The following is a 26,662-nucleotide window of genomic DNA, read 5'->3' as shown; positions in this document are numbered from 1 at the left end:
ATACATTGGCTGCAATTTAATGTGAAGTACCAATGTAACATGCATTGTTTTTGTCATGGGCTTCAATAAAACAATTTAATTCTTATTTACATTGTCCTTCATAGTCGGTAAGTCAAAGGCATTAATTTCTGTTTGCTTAAAGGTACACTCAGTAATAATAATAAAAAAGGTTATATAATTTCTTAAAGTTTTACACATGAAGTAATTATTGAAAAAGTATTGATGCTCTGCTAAAAGCTGTTTTATTTTACATAGTGTGGGTTGCCTCATGGACATGTTGGGCAGACATGTTGAGATCATATGACGAGACAGATACTACTTTATCTTGGCTGTTATCAGACACTTTCGTTCAAGAAATAAATAAATTACATCTGACTGCGAACAGCACATTTCTACAACTGAAGCCTTTAGCTTAAATTGTATAATTCTATTCTCCAGGCCCCTAGGTGTCAGTATATGTCCAAGATGACCAGTGCAACATAAACAAAACATTACAGAGAGCACCTTTAATATCTTTGTGTTCTGGCTTTATAAAGCCACTGGTGGTATTTCCACCTTATTTATACTTTACAATAGCTATCCCTTTATTAACAATTTCTCAAAACAAATAAATATTATTGACTAAATAAATACTTGAATATACAGAGCTGTAAGCATTTTGTAACCAGTTGCTCACCTCAAAATTGATATAATATGGTGATTTTGACATTCAGGTCCCTGCTTGCATAAAAGTCTCTGTGGCAAGATCCAATTTCCAATCTCAAATTCGCTTTTTTTTTCTTCTCGATATTTAATCACATTCACACTCCAACTCCAAAGAGAATAAACATGTGTTTGCACATTCAGTCTACTGCCATAAATAATGGAGACACAAATAAAACTCTACTTTTACATTCATTTGAACCTCCATTTTCTGTAATGAGTTTTTCCATTCTGCCTTAAAAGCATGGCTTTGTAAATCCGTCATTTCACATGGCAGTGAAAGATGGCACTAACCTCTTGTGAAATCTTACATCTCTCCTCCTCTTCGTGTGCAATGAATAATGTCCTCAGCAGTGCAATATCTTTATGAAAGCCTTTCTGAACTCCACATTGAAAGTGGTATATATGATGGGGTTGACGGCACTGTTCACATATCCCAGCCAAGTGAAGGCATTGTACATTTCCAGTGGCACCACGCAGCTCGTGCAGTGAGTTTTCAAAATGTGAGTAATAAAAAAGGGCAGCCAGCAAATAATGAAAACACCTGCAACAGAGAAAATAAGCTGTGGTATTCTGAGGACAAGACCTCAATCTAGGACTTATGGCTAAGCAATACTTCTATAAAATGACAGCATTGTGATCTCACCTAGAACAATGGCCAGCATCTGAGTAGCCTTCTTCTCTTTATGCTGAGAAATCTTCCTCTTGCTCATGGTTTTGGTCACTGTAGTTCGCGTTTTGCCATTGGGCAGTGCCTGAGTTTCAACAGGTTTGGCTTCTTTAGGGGTCTGTACCTCCTTGGCATGGCCATTTTTCTCATCTCCATTTGACTGACATTCATCGTGGGAGGGAGAGGCATGGATGGGGCTTGGGTTGGCCAATAGGTCAACGACCAGAGTGGATGCCTGTTTCTTTTTCTCTAGAGGGCTGGTGCCGGCCACAATATCCACCCCCACATCACAACCCTGGTGCAGGACCTCCTTTATCAGTTTCTGTTGAAGATAGGTTTATCATTAATTGTATAATGACACTTTGAATCTGTACAGTATGTCATGTACTAGTAGACAAACGTAGGAAACAAGTAAACAAGATAAATAACTGAAAATGATGTTACGTGTGAAAATAAAAAGGACATTCAAGCTTATTTGCCCTAACCTGACAGTTTCTGACAGTGGTAATTGGTGACCTTATGGCCTCTCATTAACTATTCACATTTAAATCAATGCTTATTTAACACAGGCAGGTTGTCAACATGGATGTATGACTCACAGTAATCCAAGTATAATCCATCTGATGTGATGTATGACTCACAGTAACCCAAATGTAACAAACATTTCATGAAAGAGAACAATTTACAGATGGAGTTTACCTCCCTAGTGAAGAAATAGTATACTTAAGCACAATTTATTCATGTACTTTAGTATATCTAAATGTATTTGTGGCACACAATAAATTGGTATGCTTAAAGTATGTTAAATTGGAAGAACTAATTTTGTATTAAATGCATTTTAGTTGTCCAAAAGCAGTGCTGAAGTGCAACTAAAGTTGTATTAAATATACTTGTTTGTGCTAAAGTGAAACTATTCCAAGTATACTATTAAGTACACTTTAAATATACTCTTGCATTTAAGTTTTGAAATGCAGAATTCACTCAGCATAAACTTCAAATGTATTTTGGTGACATTACAATTGCAATTCAGTTACACTGTTAGAGCCAGATACTAACAGCTTGCGCCAGCGCAAACCCTCTTTTGGCGTTAAAAAAACTACTGTCGGGATTAGGACGCAGTGCAAAATTAGGCTGAAAAGGCACAGACTGAGTTGTTTTTGTGGCTGACCTTATTGCATATGCATTTAAGTTTCCCTTTCAGACGGAAAATTGATGGGAGGAGAGTATTTAAATGAATAATACAACACGATTTACTAATGTTTGCACTAGTCAATTTACTGGTATTTGCACCATTATTTAACGCCCCAAAAAAGCATGTCTTAACACATTTTCTGACATGGCTGCAATTGTTGCTGCTAGGAGGAGACACCGCAGAGAACAGACAGCGCGTGGTAGAAGGGAGAAAATATTTTCCACTTGTATTAATTTCTTTGGAATGCCAGAGGAAGACGTTAGATTACATGTAACATGTTGCGCCACCTGGTGAGCATCAGCTCTGCTAATTTGCGACCCAATGCAGATTTGCGCTGATTTTGGTAGATTGCGTTGGTCATTATGTAAATGATTTGACTGCGTCTGTGTTCTTTAATTTGCGCGTCAGCAGTAGATCACACGCAAAACTTACCAAACTAACTAAACTAAACTAAACTTTTAGTGATTTTAAAACACATTGCAATGACATTTCAAGTAAACTTGAAGTGTGCTAATGGCATCATTATCATGTGCTTCAAATAGGCTACAATAAAATAATATTTATAAATAATGGCACAGCTTAAGAATTTACCTTTTACTGACATTATACTGGGGGTGCCCAGTATATCATTAACTCGCTTATCTGGAGAACATCAGTGAGACATTGAGAACAGTATGTACATTGAATGTAGGAACCACTACAGACTGGATTTGAGCCCGGGTCGCTGCCACACAAGTGCACTCGGTTTACCAGTTACGTCACCACACAGATATGCACCACGCAAACCTGGGGTTACTTTGAGTTCTTTCTATACTGTTACAAGTACTACTATAAGCAAACAGATTTTTCCATCAATGACAGCACAGATTATATGGATTTAAAGACTGCGAATCGCAGAGAAAAGCCTTAAAATAGGCGCAGTAAGCTAGGGCTGCCCTCGACCAAAAATCATTCTAGTCAACTATTAGTCGTTCATTTAAGTGATTAGTCGACTAATCACACGTGTATATTATTGAGCCAAATCATAATAATGAGCTTTAATTGCCTATACATAGGCTAATCAGAAGCGCACGTATAAAGCTTGCCACAGTGCACCGGCAAATGTAATGATTATGAATGTGTCGTGAAAAAACAGCAAGGAGACTGCCTGAACATTTTAATAATTTATAGATAAACTAGTGTTTTCGGCTGCAGTGATGAAGTTGATGATACTGACTCATCATCTCTGCTGTAGTGCATGCACCTATTTGCATGTTTCATAACATAATCTGAGAATATTTGTTCTCCATTTGAATCAGTTCATTTAAAAATTTCAAGCTTTCAATAGATGAATTTCTCATGTCTGTGAGGAAAGTTCACGCTGAGTTCCAGTTTATTTTTTGACGTGCTCAAGTTCACAGAGACCGAAGCGGTAGAAAGCGCTTCCTGATTGTTTTCTTTATTTTACAAAAACACAACTTTTAGTTATTGTGAGTGCACACAACTAAAATTTGTCAGTTTTGAATGACGTATTAGGCTACTTTTGATTTAAGACCAAAAATGACGGAGTATTTTAAGTTAAATGCAAGTGATTGCACCTGTGCCTATGTCATGCTATGCAGTAAGCGTGCTATCCACACTCCGCACAAACACTTGAATATATGCCTAATAATAGCTCACATTTATATAGGTTAACATTAAAGCCAGAAGCCATGTAGGTTGCTAATACTTACATGTTTCAAATGATAAGCCTTATTGAGGTAGATGTTTTCCTGCACATACCATAATTACCACAAGGATCCGCCATTAGCGATCTGTCCCTCACGGACTGCGTGACTTCGGCACAAGTTTTTTTCTTCTTCGACTAACCGCTAATAAAATGTTTGGTTGACTAAGCCTCTTCTAGTGGACTAACGATTAGTCGACTATTAAGGGGCAGCCCTACAGTTAGCGGTGCATGAAAATAAACGCAAAACTGGATAGAACATGAAAGTGCGTTAAACTTGAAGCTGTTGAAGAAATAAAGCCAGCAGACATCTGCAGAATGTTTTGCTTCCCTTTTACCTGACATGATCTGTCATTAACGCTGCAGGAAGCAATTGCATAAACCGGCATAACATTAGTTTTATTCTTTTGCATGCACTAAAACACGGACAGTTCTGTTCGTTGGTGGAATACGTGAACGTGCAGAACTGCTTGTGTTTCAGTGCGTGCAGATGGAATAAAACCTTCAGTAACATTTCTCTGCCTATTGTCTCTGCGTGCTTCAAATCTCAATGTACTGCACAACTGCTCCTGATGTAAAACGCAATGAAATGATTTGGCGGTTTGACGGTCTCGCATTACACAATATACATTTATTAATGTACAATTTATCAAATACTTCCGAAAACTCGTTTCTGAAAAAATGAGGAAGAAATAAAGTGCATTTTAATGTAATGAAATACAGAGGAGACTAACAAAAGCAAATAATTTGCACCTTTTGTAAGACTGAAACTAATAAATCATTAGCAAGTGTAAAATAAGTACATTGTTTATATTGTGGTGTGTGTTTCACTCATTTACTAATTTGTATGCATGTGTTTGCTGTCTGTCACAATATTTCCAATTTTTAAAAATCGCATGTAACAGTTTGGCAACAGTTCTTCTAACCCTAATTGATGGGGTGAGCTTTTTCATTTCTTAAACAATCATGTAGAAAGACACATCATGTCCATATTCCAGGATGACAATGTCAAGATTCATCAGGCTCAAATTATGAAATAATGGTTGGGAGGGAGCATGAATAATCATTTTCACACATGAATTGGCACCTCCAGTCCAGACCTTAAATTCATTGAAAGTCTTTGGGATGTGCTGGGAAAGACTTTACAGAGTGCTTGACTCTTGCATTGTCAATGCAATATCATGACCAAAAATGTATGCACCTCTTGATGGAAATAACATCACAACATTTATTTCCATCAAGAGGTACATCAATTTTCCAATAATACCACTTACAGTTGACCGTGGAATACCTACCATGGATGAAATTTCATGAACTGACTTATTGCAAAGGTGGCATCCTATCACAGTACCACTCTTGAATCACAGAGCTTTTCAGAACGACCCATTTTTACACACATTTGTAAATGCAAGCTGCTGGCTAGGTGCTTGATCCCAGCAAGCAACTTAGCATTTAAAAGACGTCTAATAACCATCTAAAAGCCATCCAAAAACAGCCCTGACGTCTAGGTTAAAACAAGGCAAAATTTGGGCTTTCAGTGAAAATTTAATAGACGTCTAAACATAGCTCAAGAATAAACGCACAGGCTATGCATAGAACATGTCAAAGAAATGAAACCAAACACCTTTGTAATCATTGTTGACTTTGCCTACATGATGGAATCTCATAAGTTATTTAAGCAAAAATTACTTGTAACCAAATTCAAGATTATATAGCTGGACTATATCGGGTCTATAGTTACGCTTGAATTCAACAATTAAGAGGTGTGTCCAGACACAAAGATTATAAGAGTATGTTTTATAATAAAATACCTTTTCAGTCTTTCTACTTAAAAATTTCATGTGTAATTCAGTGTGTTACAATTTTCTTGTAATTATTAGTCAAATTTACTAGCAATTAAATTAAATTATTACATTTACCAAGAAAACCCTACACCAGTTTGTTTTCAGTGTAATTAGAAGTGTTTACGAGAAAAAGAATGACAATACTAATTTAAATATTGAAGACACTGAAAATGCACTGCACGCGCTGCATTGCGGGTGGTTAGTAGACCCAGGTATTTGACATTTCACACTGGAAAAAAAATGGTAACCTAAAAATGGTAACATCTCAATTAACTGATTTTATTCAAGTAAAAAATATTATGCAATATAGCTGAATCAACCTAAATATTTTAATTAATACCACCAAAACTACAAAACTATGTAGTACTTAGACTTCCAAAACCAGCTAATTTTTCAGTACAGATTTTTTTTTTATAACTGCACTCTTTCCCATAATGGGGCAAATAGCACTTGCATGTAATTGTGTTAATGTATAGGCAGCTGCATACATTAATCTACAAATATTTTACATAACATTTTGAGTTGATTTATAAGTAAAATACACTTACTGCTTTCTTGTTTTTGGCAGGTAAACCCCCGTTGGTCTTAATGATAACTGTGCACAGTTTCACATCTTCAGGATGAGTGCACTTTTCCTGTGGCAGAGGTAATAAGAATTTAATTCAGCATGTGGTCGACATTAAATTTCAAAGACAGCATGGAGCCTTGAAAATCATTCACAGATATATTTGGTGCCTCTTGATGACACACAATGCAAATATATCCACTGAACACAAAAGAGCCTTTCTTGCGCTAAAAGTGGAATGAAAAAGTGATTGCTTCAGTAATTTGTAAGTACCAAAGAAAGTCATTGGGACTCTTTTAAACTAGATGGCTTGAACCCATTGATCCAAAGTGGCCAATAAAAAAACAGAAGGTGCAGGAAATCGATGATGAAAGAGCCCAAAGGTCAGAAGAAAGAAATAATTGAAATAATTCAGTATTGTGATAAAAATAAAATATGAATGAAGCCAGTATAGCCTATAATATACGCAATCTGCTCTGACACAGATTGCATGGGGAATTGTTTAAAAACCTTACAGCTCAGGAACAAATGTCTTCTAATTGTTGGCATGGTGATGGTTTCATTTGCTTTAATGGCTTTACTCTCACAGCGTCCAGTGGGTAATGCATATTCAACATCAGGCTAAGGCAATGCCCCCATAACTAAATACACAGTGGAGATACTGAAATGAGTCTATCTGGACTGGATCTTATCTGGACTTATATGGACACATTTGATTAAGCAGTATTTTCTCTACGTTTTGGCCTTCCGTTTTTGTCCTGTGAAAACTGAGCTTTTTGAAGACACATACATTTGTAAACGCATTTTCACTTTGTAGTCTGAAAATGGAGGAATTCGAAAATGATGACAGATTTAGTCATGTGGCCCATATTATACCAATTGATATCTGTTTATACCCTTATGGGTAACACTTTATAATAACGTTCAGTTGTAAGTCATTTATAAGTGGTTAGTTAATGATGAACTAATCATTTACAAAACATTCATAAATGATTAGCAAGTGATATGCTAACACTTTATGTATGTTTTGTAAATTCCGTTACAAATCATTTACAAGTGATTAGTAAATTATTAACTAATCATTTATGAAACATGACTATGAATTCATAAATGATTAATAAGTAATATGTTCATTATTTTTATGTATGTTGTAACAAATGGCCTTAATCAAAATGACCTAAACATCATAAAACCTTCCCCCTCTCCCCTGTTGTCATCGGCCCTAAAACCAATTCTCTTCAAAGGCTGTTATCACTTCGGCTCCACTGAACGATCTCAGCAAGAGACTGTGTCTACAAGCCTCAAAGACAGCACAGGAGACACTAGCCATTTGGCTAAAGACTATAGAGACAAATTCCAATACACAAAGGACATTTACTCCATTCATATCCACAAACTTTCCCAAAGTACTTCTCCTGTGTGTTATGCATGTTCCTATGTTTTATTAGCCTAGTTATGATTCTTTAGTTATGTTAGATTAACTTCCAATGTTGATATCCAAAGATGATGTATCACTGCTTTAATGTCTTCAAATCCCCTCTTTCTTAGTATCAAAATAATCCCCTTTTGATTTTATAATCAATGGTGTACAACATGTTTTGATAAATTGCATCATAAATATTTGTACCATACTTTTGTGTAAAGACTGCACAAATTCTCGATGCCAGCATGAACATGCAAATGGAGATAAGATGGAACAAAGACTTTCTCCAGGTCATCTTAGATTGGTGACCTCAACAAATGGGTGTGAACTTATAGGACCTTTAAGAGTATCTGATTAGGTCAGATCTTTGCTCAATTTCTTTGAGACAACATCCTCCTGTCTTCTTCCGGCAATTTCATCAAGTTAACTTCTTTGGATTCAACGTGGACCACCCTAAGAACCCAAACGAACGCTTCAGCGGACTCCTGGCAAAATCATCAAGAATCTCCTGCATCTGGACTTGTTCAGCAACCAAAGTCAATGCAAGTACCTGTTTGCAGCATTTAGCTGCGTTTCTAAGTCATAGTGCCGCTTTAAGGTGTCACAATACTGATGTTCCTCGTAGGTTGTGGTTAACTGATTGTAATCTTGCCATTCTCTTTCCTTCTCTCTCTCTTTCTTCATTTTTCTTTACTTTCTTGATTTTGTATACAATCTTTGCTTAGTTTAGTTGTGTGTGTAGCCTACCCTAGTTTCATTTATTAAACCCTTATATCGACGCTTTATTGTCTCTGTGTTTGCCACATATCGAAGTCACTTAAACATATTTATCTAGCGATACCTATGCTATTACCATGCTAGAATTGTATTTACTTTAGTTGGAAATGGTTATTCTTTCTTGGCCAGGAAGATAATATATTTCCTAGAATTAATAATTGATTATGCTTTCTGTTCATTGGATGAGCTGATTAAATAATTGTACTATTAATTCTGCTACAGTCAATTTTAAAATAACTAAAATATTCATAATTAATTATAATCCGTTTAAAATTAATTACAAATATATATTTTAAACTGTAACTCGTTACAATGTTTTGTAGATTTAGTTATAAGTCATTTGCAATTGATTTGTTAATGATTAACTAATCATTTACAAAACATGACTATGCGTTTCATAAATGTTTAATAAATAAATTTTTTTTTGTATGTTTTGCTCACATCAGGTGCACAGTGGTTAAAGACTCCATGTGTTTCAGAGAAGACAGCTGTCTATACCCTCACCAGTCAGCACTTACACTGCAGTACACACTACAGTGTTCAACACCTGTTATAGATGTGTACATGTAAACGCATTAATAAATCATTTACAACACTTTCTGCATCCCCTAATCTAAAGTGTAAACTATTCATCACTTGTAAATGTGTTACACATCATTTGTAGATTACCACTTCAAGAATCAATAAGGCATAAGATCTACGAATGTTATCTACGAATGATGTGTAACACATTTACAAGTGATGAATAGTTTACACTTTAGATTAGGGGATGCAGAAAGTGTTGTAAATGATTTATTCATGCGTTTACACATCATCGTGTTGAAAACTGTTACTTACCTGTTACAAATGATCTGTATGTGTATACAAGGCATTTACAACACTTTCTGCACCCTCTAATTGCTACATACATACAACAAAAATAACATAATTTATTAAACATTTATGAAACTCATATTCATGTTTTGTAAATTATTAGTTAATCATTAACTAATCAATTGTAAATGACTTGTAACTGAATCTACAAAACATACATAAAATAATGAACATATCACTTATTAATCATTTATGAACGCATAGTGAGGTTTCGTAAATAATTAGTTAATCATTTACTAATCACTTGTAGATGATTTGTAATGGAATTTACAAAACATACATAAAATGTTAGTATATCACATGCTAATCATTTATGAATGTTTTGTAAATGATTAGTTCATCATTAACTAACCACTTATAAATGACTTACAACTGAACGTTATTATAAAGTGTTACCGAACTTTCATATTACATTCCTGGAAAGATTACAGACAATTGCTGTCCTACAACAAATATGATGGTAATTGTGTTTTAGACCACACATGGAATGGCAATTGAGTGTGCCCTGGACGTACCAGTAAGTGGTGGGATATTTAGCTAATAAAATGATTGTTCCAGAAAGAATAGCGTGAGAAATTTGTATCATCTCAGTCAGTTTTTATAAAGTTTTACGCATACACAATGATTTAAAGTTTCTGACATTTCAGTGTGGATGAGAAACGTATGGCAAATGCTTGAAAATGCAAGTGTGGACAGAGATTTTGAATTGAAATTTTCATTTTGAAATAAAAAACACCATTTCCGAATGTATCCGGATTTATGTAGATGTAGCCTAAAGATAAAACTGTTAATTTTCATTTGCATCCCTATTAAGATATATATATATCTGCCATTAGTCAAAATCAAGCATTAAATTAAACCTAAAACTGAACAGAATACTGTAACATAACACTGATTCCAGGAGCGAGTAAAGGTTTTGGGGTTACTGTATCTCCAGTAGTGTCCTGCAGGTCCTGTTATTACCCCAGAGATTCTAATTAACACTGACAGATGCTCCCCATATTTTCTAGAAAAAGGCCAAGTCCTTTTGTAAAATGACACTGACACCATGTCTTGTCCTGTGGGGAGTGCTGGGTATTTTCCCTGAGGCTACTGTCTCACATAGTGCACATCACCTTGAGAGAGGGCTGAGCATCAGCATCTGTCTTCTGGCAGCTCCGTTTAGTGTTGACCCGTTTCCGGCGCTTGCGAAGAACCACGTAGATTTGCACGTAGACGAGGAGGGTGATGATGAAGGGCACGTAGAATGACATAATGGAGGAGTAGACAACAAAAGCGGGGTTGGCGATTTCACAAATGGCACCATCCCGTGTAGCTAAGAGAGAGAGAGTGAGTAAAATATGGTTACACAATTAATTATGGTTGCAAAACTAATTAGTTCAGTGAGGCACTGGCAAATGCCTGTATGAGAAAATGTCCCATAACAAGTGCAAATTAGCTCCAGATTATAATTAGATTAGAAACATACTGGGAAATGTATAACAATATGACAACAGTGTTGAGTGAGCTCAAAAGTATATGAATCTAGTATATGTAAGTATACACACATAGGATGCATTAAAAAGTGACAGTAAATAACTTTCTAATTTTACAAAAGATTCTTATTTCAAATCAATGCTTTCTTTTAATCAAATAATCCTGAAAAAAAATGTTTCACAGTTTCTTCAAAAATATTAAGCAACATGTTAACAGTTTTTAATGTTTAATGTTTCCACTGCAGGGACTTTCCCTAGGAACTAGAAACTTTGTTTATGAACTTTTGAGGGTGGGACTTGGGCTCTGAGCATGCTGGGGTGCGTTTCCCAAAAGCATTGTTTGCCAACTATGTCCGCAAGTTCCGTCATTATCAGCATAGTTCAACGAGTCAGTGTTTCCCGAAACCATCGTTCTAACGAACATTCGCAAACAGCATTGCAAAGTTGTGTACTTGGAACGATAGCTCTCGACCTTTGTTTAGAAGCATAGTTTCTAGTTTGCATGACATGTGGACTTAATAAATCCTCATCTTGAGCAAAATAAGCAAGCTGACATTCAGTACAACCTGTGTATTTTATTTAGAATACATACAAATGTAATTTATGTCTTTTAGTTTGCCAAGAGATTTAAAGCACTGTTTTTGAAGAGTGCGCATGTGCGAACGTGCTCTACTATGTAAGAACAAGCCTATGATTGAATCTGGACATAAAGCAAAATAACTGAGAAAAATTAGAAATAGTCCTCAGATGCCATGTCTGTAATTTATAGCAAAACATCTAGCATTAATTCGATCTCAAACAGATTCATTAAAAGAAGTTAATGCTGCATGTGTATGTGAGAGACAAAGCGAGCGCATGTTTATGCAGATGTATTTGGAGGTTATGTTTTGCTATTGGCCCTCAGCATATATATTTTTGAGCACAGTAAAGCAGAAATGCAGAAACCTATGAAGTGTCACCGTTTAGTGACGTCATTGTATGTTCCACATTGTAAGTTCACAGTGCCATTTCATTGCTGTTGTTGATCCGGCAATTATTAATTTACAAATTAGGCACTGGTCATTACATACAAACCTGTCGTTTACCTGTGTTATTTAATCCAAACAGCAGGGGGCAAGAAATAGCGAAAGAAAGCACCCAAACCACCGAGATCATTACAGTGACACGTCTCTTGGAGCTGTAGCGTGTGTTGTACAACATCGGCATGGCAACAGCCGTGTACCTGCACGAGAAGCCCAGAGGGAAGGAAATGAAAAGGGGGTGGGATTGGGTGATTTCGAATTTAAGCAGACAAACAGAGTAAATAACAATGTTGGTCACACCTGACAAGCTGCCTCTGCTACCAGCTGCCATTATTGTGCCATCATCTCTCTTCCTTTTGTGACTGTAATAAACCTAAACCTCATCATCATTTCCAAAGCTTCAGGGGTCTTCCCACTCTCACAAAATGTTACCAAGCATGCATTATGCTCCCTGAAAATGTTGTTTAATAGCTCTGTCTGCATTGTTTTAGCTCCGAATTTAGCACTCAGTGTAATTTGCATGGCAGAATTCCCTAATCTTTGCCGCAAACTACTGTAATCTGACATACTTTAATTTGCATAATTGCTCCAACATTGAAAAAGTGCCTGTTTATAATGTCATTTTTATCAAATTGTCATCATTTGATGAATTACTCAATTCATGTCAATTCCATACAACAACCCCAACAACCCCCCATCCCACTGCCCACTGGAAGATATGTGATTGATCTATGGTATTCTTGTCATTTAAAAGAATCATTATACTTTTCCTGAACTGATAGAAGAACCTACCTGTCAATACTAATAGCACAAAGATTAAGAATGCTCGCTGTGCACATCATGACGTCCAATGTGACGAAAATGTCACAATGGATCTTACTGAAACGCCACTCCCCCACCACCTGCAACACAGACACATGCGCATACAGACAATACGTTTTGAAAAGACAAGTTCAATATTTACTGAGGACAACAACAACAATAATCAGATGTCAGATAAATAAATGAATAATGAAGAATATAGAATTCACTGGGAGAACCTGAATACAAATGTTGTTCTAAAAAAAAAGTATAGGCCTAGCGGTACACATGCTGCATGGTACACTGATGAAAAGTTAAAAAAGGCTGCATTTATTTGTTAAAAAATACAGTCAACAATACTATTGTGAAATATTATTAGGGATGTGCCCATATCCGAATACCTTATTCGTAAGAGAATAATGGCTTCTACTGAATAACAGGTGAGCTAGGGGATAGCATAACATGATATTATGCATAAACATATGAAAGAGTGTAAACTTTATGAATGAAATGAGCAACGCTTGATTGCAAATCAAATAGCTTATTTGCTGTCTCACTGTTGTCATCTCAGTGTATATCTCAGAAATCAGAGCTTGGACAAGAGTAATATCTACTAAACTACTACATCATACATATTTTCTACTATTTGATATATGTCTATTTAAATGTCTTAAATCTTATACGATATGATACACGAATGAGTGTAAACTTTATGAATGAAATAAGGATGCAGCGCTATCGGAAATGAAACGGCTTTGCTGTTTGCACTCTCTCTGAGACAGCAAGAATTTATATAGGCCTATTCTTTCAAAATTGTTTAGATTTGCATTTGTATGCATAGTAAAAGTTGTTTTAGAAATGTTTAACCACTGAAAACTTCCATGGTCGCTAATCAGCTATTTTTTATAGAGTCCTCATGACGCTGTGGATGATTGTATGGAAGCTTGTTTCCGCCACAAAATAAAAAAATAAAAAGATAATTGCGACTTTTTATCTCACAATTGCGAGTTTACATCTCGCAATTCTGACAATCCTGACACTGTTCCTGTTTCGAATGCGCATGCGTCGCGTCTGAACACGTTGTTGTCTTTGGAGCTCCATCGATTGATTTATAATTCTTGATTTCTCTTTAAACTCACTTACAACGAACATTTTCTACTTTTCCTCACCTCATAGTTACAACGCGGACTGTTGAGCAGACGCGTCTCAAGCCTAGTGATCCAACGCTGGATACTCTTATAGGTTACGTCCGTGGATCACGGCTGAACGCGTCTTCTCCGCATTCATTTACAAACAAACATTTTTTCGCCTATCGTGCGTCTACTCTACACCCGTACCACTAAAAAGACGGATTATATCCAAGACTTAAGCCATAAATTAGTATTAATATTGATAGCATCACTGGTAGCGTCGTTGCTAACTTAACGTACTGTCCATCTGTTAAAATGGCGAATATATCAGATGTAAGTAGTCTACCTTTTGGTGCAGGTGAAGACACATTTGAGCTGCACGCGGTGCAGTCCGAGCTGGAAGCTGTTGAGAAACAGATCCACGACCTTTTAGTGAGACAAGCCGAGCTGATAGACCGGCGTTTGGCTCTTGAAACGTCACGCGCCGATGCACACAAATCAGTGATTAACGTTACTAACCCGCTGACTCCGACCTCGTCTACTCCGTGCGTTACTCAGCATCGGTCCCGCGCGCCGAGGTCGCGATCAGCCATGGTCTCGTTCACTCCGGCTCCAACATGCCACCACGAAGCCTGGATATTTCCGCAGCGGAAGACGCGAGTCAGGTCTAGACCAAGAAAACTGTCTCCGACCCTCCCGGTTTTCGAGATATCCACACAAAACCGCTTCTCCCCTCTTCGCGAAACAGAACGCGATGCTGTGATCATCGGCGATTCCATCGTTCGACACGTACACGCTACGTTAAATAAAAATAAGGTGCATAGTCACTGCTTTCCTGGTGCTCGTGTTTCTGAAATCGCCGCTCGCGTTCCCGAGATCCTGAACGAGCGCGTCGGAACTGTTGTCTTGCACGCAGGAGTGAACGACATCAGGCTGCGCCAGACGGAGGTTCTGAAGAAAGACTTCAGGAATCTGATCGATACGGTACGCAGCACATCGCCTGATATAACGATCATTGTGTCAGGACCGCTTCCCACGTACCGACTAGGTCATGAAAAGTTTAGTAGATTATTCGCGCTAAATGAATGGTTAATGTCATGGTGCAGTGAGCAGAAACTGCTCTTTGTAAATAATTGGAATCTGTTTTGGGAGCGTCCTAGGCTTTACCGTGCTGATGGCTTACACCCAAGCAGATTCGGATCGGATCTTCTGTCAGATAACATCTCCAAAATGTTAAATACCTTTTGACTAGTAACCAAAAGTCCAAATCATAGTCTCTGCTGCACCAATTTAACTGATATAAATAGTGTTGAACATTGCATAGAAACTGTGTCTATTCCTCGTTTAGTGAGATCAAATAATAAATCTACTGCAGGATCTAGAAAAAATCTAATTGTTATTAAACCAGAGAATGTTGCTATTAGTAATCAAAAACAATTTCTAAAGCTAGGTCTTCTAAACATTAGATCACTCACACCTAAGGCAGTTATTGTAAATGAAATAGTCACAGATAATAGCTTCGATGTACTTTGCCTTACTGAAACCTGGCTTAAACCAAATGATTATTTCGGTCTAAATGAGTCTACTCCATCAGGATACTCCTATAAGCACGAGCCCCGTCTGATTGGTCGTGGCGGCGGTGTTGCAACAATCTATAGAGATATTCTCAATGTTACTCAGAAAACGGGCTATAAGTTTATTTCGTTTGAAGTACTTGTACTAAATGTTACGCTCTTAGATGTTAGAAAAACATCCCTATTATCTCTAGCCTTGGCTACCGTATATAGACCGCCTGGGCCTTACGCTGATTTCCTAAAAGAGTTTGCAGATTTTCTCTCAAACCTATTAGTTAATTTCGATAAAGCATTAATTGTTGGAGATTTTAATATCCACATAGATAATTCAAATGATGCGCTAGGGGCTGCGTTTACAGATTTATTAAACTCCTTTGGGGTCAAGCAAAACGTTACCGGACCAACTCATCGTTTTAATCATACACTCGATTTAATTATATCACATGGAACCGATCCAACCGATATAGATATCATTCCACAAAGTGACGATGTCACTGACCATTACATGGTAACTTGCATATTACGTACCCCTGTAATATATCATGCTGCGCCGCGTTATCGATTAGGTAGAACAATCCTTCCATCCACCATAGATAATTTTTCAAATAGCTTATCGGATCTGTCTCAGCTGCTGCCTGAACCCAAACAAACAGATGAACTTGAGGAATTAACTAGCATTATGAGCACCATTCTCTCTGGAAAATTGGATATTGTTGCACCCATTAGACTAAAAAAGGTCAGAGAGAAAAGTAAAGCACCATGGTACAACAATACTACGCATGTTCTAAAGAGAGAAACCCGTAATTTAGAGCGTAAATGGAAAAAAACTAACTTAGAGGTCTTTAGAATCGCGTGGAAAGACAGTATGTCACGTTATAAAAAGGCCCTAAAAGAGGCCAGAGCTGAGCATCTCCGCAAACTAATAGAAAACAACCATAACAATCCTAGGTTCTTATTTAACACCGTGGCTAGACTAACAAATAAACAGATGTCTCCTGAACAAAATATTCCGTTAGAGTTTAGTAGTAATGATTTCATGAAGTTCTTCACTGAGAAAATAGAAAACATCAGAACCACAATTGTAAACGTTCAATCCTCAATCGCGCCTTATAATTCAGCCTCGATTATCACCCCGCAAGAACAATTACAGTGCTTTACAACTATAGAACAAAAAGAGTTAAATAAACTTATCACTTCCTCTAAAACAACAACATGTTTACTAGATCCTATACCAACTAAACTATTGAAAGAAGTGTTACCTGTAGTGGAAGAGTCTCTCCTCAATATTATTAACTCGTCTTTATCTTTAGGTTATGTTCCAAGAACATTTAAACTGGCAGTTATAAAACCTCTCATTAAGAAACCACAATTAGATCCACATGATCTAGCAAATTATAGACCCATTTCAAATCTACCTTTTATGTCTAAAATACTAGAAAAAGTTGTGTCCGCTCAACTGGGCTCCTTCTTGCAAGAAAATGACACCTATGAAAAGTTTCAGTCTGGGTTCAGGCCGCATCATAGCACTGAAACTGCGCTCGTTAAAATCACAAATGATTTACTTTTAGCTTCTGACCAAGGCTATATCTCAATACTAGTTTTACTTGATCTTAGTGCTGCGTTCGATACTATAGATCATACAATACTCTTAGATCGACTACAAAATTATACTGGTGTTCAAGGACAAGCATTAAGCTGGTTTAGATCGTATTTATCTGACCGATACCATTTTGTCTATTTAAATGGAGAAAAATCGATCATAACTCCAGTAAACTATGGAGTGCCGCAAGGATCTGTGTTAGGCCCTCTATTATTCTCAATATATATGCTGCCACTTGGAAATATTATAAGGAAACATGGAATTAGTTTCCATTGTTATGCTGATGACACTCAAATCTATATTTCATCACGGCCAGATGAAAACGCTAAATTATCCAAATTGACAGAGTGTGTTAAAGATATAAAAGATTGGATGACGCGCAATTTTCTTTTATTAAATCCAGATAAGACAGAGGTAATACTTATCGGTTCAAAAAACCACCCACAAAACCTCTCACAATACAACTTTAACATAGTAGGATGTCCTGTTACTTCATCCTCTACAGTAAAAGACCTGGGTGTTATACTTGACTGCAACCTGTCTTTTGAAAATCATATTTCATATGTTACAAAAACAGCCTTTTTCCACCTTAGAAACATTGCTAAGCTACGTAATATGCTATCAGTTTCTGACGCAGAAAAGTTAGTTCATGCATTCATGACCTCGAGACTAGATTACTGTAATGCTTTATTAGCTGGTTGTCCTGCATCCTCAATAAACAAGCTACAGTTAGTCCAAAATGCCGCCGCTAGAGTTCTAACTAGATCAAGAAAATATGATCATATAACACCAATTTTATCATCACTACATTGGTTACCTATAAAGTCCCGTATTAATTACAAGGTATTGCTACTGACTTATAAAGCCCTAAACGGCTTAGCTCCAGTCTATTTAACGGATCTTCTATCGCCCTATAATCCATCGCGCTCTTTAAGATCACTAAATTCGAGGCTTTTGGTCATACCTAGGATATCCAGATCCACCAAAGGAGGGAGAGCATTTTCACATTTAGCTCCAAAACTCTGGAATAGTCTTCCGGATACTGTTTGTTGCTCAGACTCGCTCTCCCAGTTTAAAACTAGATTAAAGACGCATCTCTTCAGCCAGGCATTCATATAATACTTTTAATCTTACAGTTAAATCCGGCCTCTAGTTCATAAACGCCAGAGGAGAACTGGCCCCCGACTGAGCCCGGGTTCTCCCAAGGTTTTTTTTTTTCTCCATTAGGTCACCTGATGGAGTTTTTCGGTTCCTTGCCACTGTTGCCTTTGGCTTGCTCAGTTGGGGATATTTGGATATTTAATTTAACTAATCAATCAACGATACTATTGATCAGCATTACCAAACATGGACGTTCCATTAGAAACAAACATTGATGTATTGTTTTAATTTATTACTGTGAAGCTGCTTTGATACAACCTATGTTGTGAAAAGCGCTATATAAATAAACTTGACTTGACTTGACTTGACTTTATTTCTCAGAATTGCGAGATATAAAGTCAGAATTCTGAGATATAAAGTCAGAATTGCGTGAAATAAAGTCAGAATTCTGAGATATAAAGTCAGAATTGCGAGATATAAAGTCGCAATTGCGTGTTATAAAGTCAGAATTCTGACTTTTTTTCTCGCAATTGCGACTTTATATCACGCAATTCTGACTTTATATCTCAGAATTCTGACTTTATATCTCAGAATTCTGACTTTATATCTCAGAATTCTGACTTTATATCTCAGAATTCTGACTTTATATCTCGCAATTCTGACATCTTTTCTCAGAATTGTGAGATATAAAGTCCAATTCTAAGGAAAAAAAAAGACAGACTTTTTTTTTTTTTTTACCTTAGAATAGTTTATATCTCACAATTCTGACTTTATAACACGCAATTGCGACTTTATATCATGCAATTCTGACTTTATATCTCGCAATTGCGTGATATAAAGTCAGAATTCTGAGATATAAAGTCAGAATTCTGAGATATAAAGTAAGAATTGCGTGATATAAAGTCGCAATTGCGAGAAAAAAAGTCAGAATTCTGACTTTATAACACGCAATTGCGACTTTATATCATGCAATTCTGACTTTATATCTCGCAATTGCGTGATATAAAGTCAGAATTCTGAGATATAAAGTCAGAATTCTGAGATATAAAGTCAGAATTGCGTGATATAAAGTCAGAATTGCGTGATATAAAGTCGCAATTGCGAGAAAAAAAGTCAGAATTCTGACTTTATAACACGCAATTGCGACTTTATATCTCGCAATTCTGACTTTATATCTCAGAATTCTGACTTTATTTCACACAATTCTGACTTTATATCTCAGAATTCTGACTTTATATCTCGCAATTCTGAGAAATAAAGTCAGAATTGCGAGATGTAAACTCGCAATTGTGAGATAAAAAGTCGCAATTATCTTTTTATTTTTTTATTTTGTGGCGGAAACAAGCTTCCATATGATTGTCATTGTATATATATAAAAATAAAGGATCCTTTATTTTTTTTTAACATTTAGTATTACTTGGTTTAATTAGAAGATATTTCAGTACATTTTATAATTTAATATTAGAGTTTTTACCTGGCATATTTATTAAATATGAAGGGGAAAAAACAAGACATTTCCAGCTGCAGACCCACAGCACCACCAGTTTCAGAACCCCAGCGCCAGAACCCCAACCACAGAACCGGAAGTGAGGGGCGGAGTTATTGACAACGAGACAAGCATGGCGGAGAGAACGGTGAGTTTGTCGTTCAAGAGTTTAATAAACTTGCTTAATGGTTACTTGCATGATGTTCTGATTTTGCATGTTGTGACAGTTTTTACAAGAAAGACCCAAATAGCTGTTGACTGCTGTGTTTTTGCATGGATTCAGAGCTTCAAACTGTATGTACCGCACAATGTAACTTTGCATATTAACAAATCAGTTTTTATTATTTGTGTATTTTTGTTGCAGTGAGATGACAGCCAAAATTGCACCTGGCTCATGGGTGCTACTGAAAAACAAGGTTGGTTATAAAGAAGTCTGCTAAAGTTGGGACTGCTAAAGTGTCAAACCCTTTATAACCTCATGCTTCTCCTGTTTTCCAGTATGCTCTACATCTTGTCTTGGGATTACCCTTTGATTTTACATCTGTAGGTAATTACCAGTTCAAGTAATTGACCTTTATGATGTTGTAGCAGTGGATATATCAAGATTTTTCTATTTTTGTCTTCCAGTGCAACTTTCCAAACATACGGAGATATGGTGGGCTCTTATTCTTCTGGAGAACTTTGGGGTTTTCTCTGAAAGGTAGATACTGGACATTTACTCCAGCCCACCATTACATTTGCACCCTCTTCTGATCAATTTTAAATTAACCAAGATATGTATATTCCAGTGCAACAGTGAGGCATGTCTCAAATAAAAACACATGCATATCTGAATATATATATTATATATCTTAACATATAATACATTTATAAGAAATATTAAAGTCACATTTTCCTTTAATATTCTGTAATGAAGGAGCTCCCAATAATCCGATACATGAAAAAAGCTGTGAGATGGCTCCATTCCAACAGTCATCTGCTCAGGGGTCCAGTGGAAGAGCCTTGTTTCATTAGAATGGATGAAGAAGACAAGGAAAAGGCCCTCAACAATCTCCTGGAACAATCAGAAGCTTCAAGAGAGCCCTTCGTATTTCATTTTGTGTTCAGGGATGACATGGAATTATTTTTACAGGAATGTAAGGACAAAATGGGCCTAAGAGTGAATTCCTCATTTGATACATTTTAAGTTTAATTTATGCAGGATTGTCATGATAAAATGGGGGCCTAGGAGTGAATTGTTAATTTTGTAAATTTGAATTTATGCAGCAATGTCATGACAAACTGGGCCTAGGAGTGAATTGTTCAATTGATACATTTCAATTTAATTATTTGTTGTACATACATTTTTATTGTTTCTTTTAAAATGAATTTTTTTTTTCTCTCTCTTTTTTAGATTTTTATTGAAATGTTTTAGTTTACATATAGAATAATGCATGCTGCACATGTTCTTGGCTTTATTTTGAGTCTTGTGAATAAAGTATATATCATATAAAATGCCCATAAGTTTCAAGCATTATTTTTCAACATCATGATCAGGAAGTAACTCTCATAATACAATGAAACGGATAACTATATACAATTATATTATACAAGATCAATGTTTTAAAATGCTTATTGTACTGTACCTTAATATATCATTATAACATACATATAAAGTATGACGTTTCATGTGTAATAAAAGCAAATTACGCTCCAAAACCTAAGGTGGCGCTACTCGGTTTAGAATGTAAGCTCCGCCCCTCACTTCCGGTTCTGTGGCTTGGGTTCTTCCGCTGGGGTTCTGAAAGTGGTGGTGCTGCGGGTCTGCAGCTGGATACTATTGGAAAAAACGGGCTTCTCATGAAATTTCACAAACTTCCTGGGAAAGCCCCACCCTTTTCTGGATTTATCTGAAGGATAAAGGAAGGATTCTTCTCTCCAAGGCAGAGATCTCACGTCTGACATATGCAGCCATCTCATTAGACTTTAATAGAGTAATATGTAAAAAGATTGATCAACTACTATGTAATTTTGTATGGAAAAATAAGATGCATTATATATATAAAAAAAAAACAGCTTCAGTAACGGTGGTCTCAATTTTGTTGATTTTGCAACGTTAAATAATACTTTTAAAATCAACTGGTTGAGGAATTACTTGAGAAATATTATATCAGAATATGTCTTTTCTCAGTTAGGAGGTTCAGTATTCATCGATATTATACTGTCAAATACTCAAAAATCAGTTCTCAGTATTCATCGATATTATACTGTCAAAACGTTCATGGTGTCAAAATTTAAATTAAGTATAGATGCAAATTGTACTTTTTGTGATTCACAACCAGAGACTATATTACATCTTTTTTGGCATTGTGATCATACAAGAAAACTTTATCAAGACATCTGCCAGTTCATTGTAAACTATATATATAAAGACTTTGAGCTTTATTTCAAGGATGTTTTATTTGGGTTTTTCATTTTTGAGAAGCAATATGAGAATATATTTTTTCTTTGCAACTTAATTATTTTGCTTGCAAACTTTTTTTATCCACAAGTGTAAAACTATGAAAGTAACCCCAAATTTTCCTCACTTTCAAGAAGATTTTAAGATTTATATCAAATCCTTATCTACCTCTTGTAACAAAAAGGCAACTAAAACTTTGAATGTATGCTCATTTTTTGGCGTTTTTGTATAAATATTTTATAATTTTTATTATTATTATTATTTTATGTTTTGTGGGGAGAATATTTATTTATTTATTTATTTAATTTTTAATTGATACTTCCTCATTTTGTAATTTAATTTGATTTATTTTCTTGTATTTATTTATTTAGTTTTTCTTTCTTTCTTTTTCTGAATTCAAATGTGATGTAGTATTTATCAGTCCCTGAACCTCTGGCTTTCTTCTCTGGTTTATGATTTTTCACTTTTGTATTGTGTAAGTAAATGTTTAATAAAAAATAAATAAATTAATTAATAAAAAAAAAAGTAAAAAAAAAAAAGTAAAAAGTAAAAAAAAAAAGAAAAAGAAAAAAAGGTGGAAGCGGCCATACTATTTAAGGACCTTTATTTTGGCAAGTGTGTACGTGTCCTGGGTGATTCTGCGTTTCATTCCCGTTCTGTTCCCATTCCTATTCAGGTATGTATGTTGAGACCAAGTGTGCCGCACAAGCCCTGAAAAGTGAAGCCAAAACGTCTCGATCGCCCCCCGGTGACTGGTTCTAAGCCCCGTCTCCCCGTGTTATGCAAAGTGAGACCAACTAAACAATTAAATTACACTTCAAATATCTTTTTTCCAAAGGTGGTTTCTTTCATTTGCTGTCGTTTTTATCACGCTGATGTAAGGTCAAGTGTCTGTTTCAAAAATAAGTTGGTTTTTAGTTAGTTACGTGATGCGGTGGTGTAACGTCATGATGGACAGCTGTGATTGACAGGTTCTCTGAGCGAAGTAGTCACTGAAGCACCAACGGACATTTTTTGCGGGATCTTCGGAGGACTGAGGAGATTGTATTTACTTATTTTAACAAGCCTCTTGTCGTACTGCAATCAATTTTTAAAAAGTGTGCAGAATGCACTCTCCCTGAGTGCATTCTGCGAGAGTGAGGGTGGAGCGTTGATTTCGCGGCTTTACTTCCTGCTCACTACTGCGCAGGTCTGGTCCCGAGATCGCAACTGCGCAAACTCAAGTTCCAATATGTCAGCGCCATATCGGGACACTGGCGGCTTCAGTTCTCATCAATGGAAGAGAGCGAAGGGGCGTCGTCCATCTTTTTTTACAGTCTATGGTTGAGACTCTGCTGACGGTGTAATGATGTGAACAGTTCGAGGCTAATATGCTCTATTTTAGTTTAATTAGAACGGAGCTGGTGACATTGGCATTGTGATAAGATTCTGGCGGAGTTTGCTCTCAGGTACGTTTGGTATTAGTTTGTTGATTTGCTCCCAAGTATAGTTTTGTTTTTCTTTTTGTTTGTGCTTTGCGCTGCATCTTTTCTTTTTCTTTTGCTAACAGTGCTAGTCAAATTGTGCTTCTATTTTTATTAATTTGGTTTTGATTTATTGCAGCTTATTACCAATTTATTTTCTTTTTGCAACCACATGTAGTGTGGCAGGCTGTTTTGTTCCAGTAGTGCATTTTCTCACCTTGAACCTCTACTTTCAGGTTTGGTTTGTCACACGTGTTGCTCTATCATTGTTTGTCATTTTATTGTAAAGTGTTTATGACTTTTACTGCATCCATTGTCCCATTACTCTGGTGCCACTCAGGCACTGTTTATCCGCCTTGCTGTATGTGGTGTTGTCTGGGGGCCTGAGTGCTATCCGCCACACCACAGTGTCTGTAAATTTTACTCTTTGTTTTCTTTGTTTGACTTATTACAGTATTTGGTGCAATTTGTGTAGTCCTTGGTTATGGGCAGAAGAAGGAAATGATGAGCAATTGAGCTGCTCGTGTCCCGCACTTCTTTCTGTCTATTATGTCTGAGTGCCAGCAGTTTCGAGGTGGTAGCGATCTGCTACCTCTATAACAGTTAAGTTGTGATAAATATTGTGTAGTTAGTTTTTTTTAGCCATCTCTGTGATGTACGACAATGCTTTTGACTACAGCTTAACTCACTAGATAATTCACAAGCACAGTGAGAAGGCATTTTGTCAGTATGGCATAGTGGGGATTTCGTTCCCATAGTTTCGATTCATGACGCAGTGTAGAGTTCGAAAGGGAATGTCTAAGGTTAAGACTTTAACCATGGTTCCCTGAGAATGGAAACGAGACACTGCGTTGTGTTGCCATGCATGGACGTCTTCCTTCAGAAAATTGAAGTCGATGATGTTCTCTCTAAGTGCCCTTACATACCCTGCAGTCATGCCAGTGACGTCACCTGACCACAGTTGCCAATCAATTGTATAGCACACGTGCCTCAGACACTGGCTCATGATGAGCATTCCCATTGCATCAACTCATGATGCAGTTTCTCTTCTCAGGGAACCATGGTTGCAGTCGTAACCTGAGACGTTTTGGATTTATAGTGGTGCATGAACCTAAAAATCTTTTCAAATAAAATTACTCATGAATAAAAAAAATATTGTTTTTATATATATTATGTAAGGAATGTCAAGTTGTTTTTCCACAAAACCTCTCATTTAAAGCCTCCTTGTGTATGGAGAGAATTTAACACCCCGCTTTAGCAATACTCTTGTGAAGGCATTGACACACACAAATCAGTGTGACGACAAATGCCACCATCTCTATAAAATATTCAAGTTAGCAGTTTTACAAAGCAGAAGATTAAATAATAGCTCAAAGAAATGTAACAGAGCTAACAGCTCTTGAGAGGTGGGAGATCTATTCATGCCTTAATAATGTTAAATGAAAGGCTATTTTCTCAACCATAAGCCCATTGGTTTGAACAAATTAATGTATTATGCAGGATTTTAAGGCATTAGCATATGCTTAATTTACTTCCTGCAATTGTACTACATTTTATATAATGTATTATGAAATGGATTGCATTCAGTTTCTTACACAGTATAATCTGATCTCTTTTTGAATTGTTCATAAATAAGAGAAAAACATTCTGTGGTTATTTAGCTTTGGTTTTACAATTTATTTCCTAATGCATGCTTTAAAGTCTACCTTTCAATTCAAGTACATTCAACAAGCTCTTAGTAGAGCTCTTAAGCTCTTAGTATGAATTAGTAAAGAGGTACTTAACTGTATTTGAAGTATTCATATTTAAAACGCTAAGCATAGTATAATACACTAATTATGTGATTTTTATTTTTATTTTTTATTTTTTTTCTATCCTATTGTGTATTACATATTTCTATACTAATTTTCTGACCTTGTTTCATGCAAATCTCGTGAAAGCACACATATTTGGTTTGTTTGTTTGATTTTTTTTTTGTTTTTTTTTGAGTGATTAACTTGAAACTCAAAAATAGTACTTCATGACAAAAAGGTTGCCGGCCCCTGGAGTAGACTTATTTAAAACAAAAAAAAATTATTGGGCATAGTTCCTCTCTGCCTTGTTGCTGCTGCTGCTGAGTTGGCTTGTGTCTGTAAGCTTTGTATATCTTTCTGTTTTGAATCATTATTTGCTATCATTCCTTGTTGTTCATACTGCTAAATATAGCTTACTCAACATCACACATTAACCTGACATCACTAGCTTCAATCTAAATTGTTATTGCTAGCACAACATGCTAGTAATTTGCTAGCCTGTTAGCGTGCCATCTGTGCGCTCTTTATTTATTTTTTCTCTCATGCGCTCGCGCCTTTTACGAGTTCATCAAACCTTAGGGTGAGTAGGATCAGTCAACAAACACGGTGAGTCATGTCATCTTCACCTCTTATTGTCACTTGCACTTCATGTAACATGTATAGCATAGCCTTCTCTCTGGCGGCGAAGATTTCAGAACTAGAGACACGCATCCAATCTTTAATTGAGGTTAATTGTAAGAGTTCAAGGGCTTTAGATACTGCATTGGATGCGACTAGCTTAGTGAACTCTGTACATTGTTTGGTTTCCGGCTGTAGTAGAGCCCGTGCAACAGGGGAATTGGGTGACGGTGAGGCACTGTAGTCGCGGGACAAAACACCGCTCTTCCGTTACGATAACAACATTAAACAGGTTCTCCCCACTCAGTGAAACACCCACTGAGAATCCTGTTGAATGTGCCCGAGTTATTGGTGATGCTATTACACGGAACGTGAAAATAGAGACACCAGCCACCATAGTCACATGTT

The 26,662-nt window shown here is 36.4% G+C and overlaps 1 protein-coding gene across 1 annotated transcript in view; it reads right to left on the bottom strand.

The window, feature by feature from the left end:
• Window positions 1-787: 787 nt before the first annotated feature.
• Window positions 788-26,662, bottom strand: part of drd2b (dopamine receptor D2b) — an 80,392-nt gene continuing 54,517 nt past the window's right edge. Inside the window, exons 2-7 of the mRNA XM_079872765.1 lie at window positions 13,041-13,150; window positions 12,312-12,448; window positions 10,867-11,066; window positions 6,662-6,748; window positions 1,349-1,694; window positions 788-1,246 (exon numbers count right to left, since the gene is read on the bottom strand). Coding sequence (XP_079728891.1) covers window positions 1,050-1,246; window positions 1,349-1,694; window positions 6,662-6,748; window positions 10,867-11,066; window positions 12,312-12,448; window positions 13,041-13,150 — 1,077 coding nt within the window. The 3' untranslated portion in view covers window positions 788-1,049. The remainder of the gene's footprint in view (window positions 1,247-1,348; window positions 1,695-6,661; window positions 6,749-10,866; window positions 11,067-12,311; window positions 12,449-13,040; window positions 13,151-26,662) is intronic.

Source organism: Squalius cephalus (genome assembly GCF_949319135.1).
Source record: "Squalius cephalus genome assembly, chromosome: 5".
In the NCBI taxonomy this organism is placed as follows: domain Eukaryota; kingdom Metazoa; phylum Chordata; class Actinopteri; order Cypriniformes; family Leuciscidae; genus Squalius; species Squalius cephalus.
This window is presented reverse-complemented; position numbering and strand designations above follow the sequence as displayed.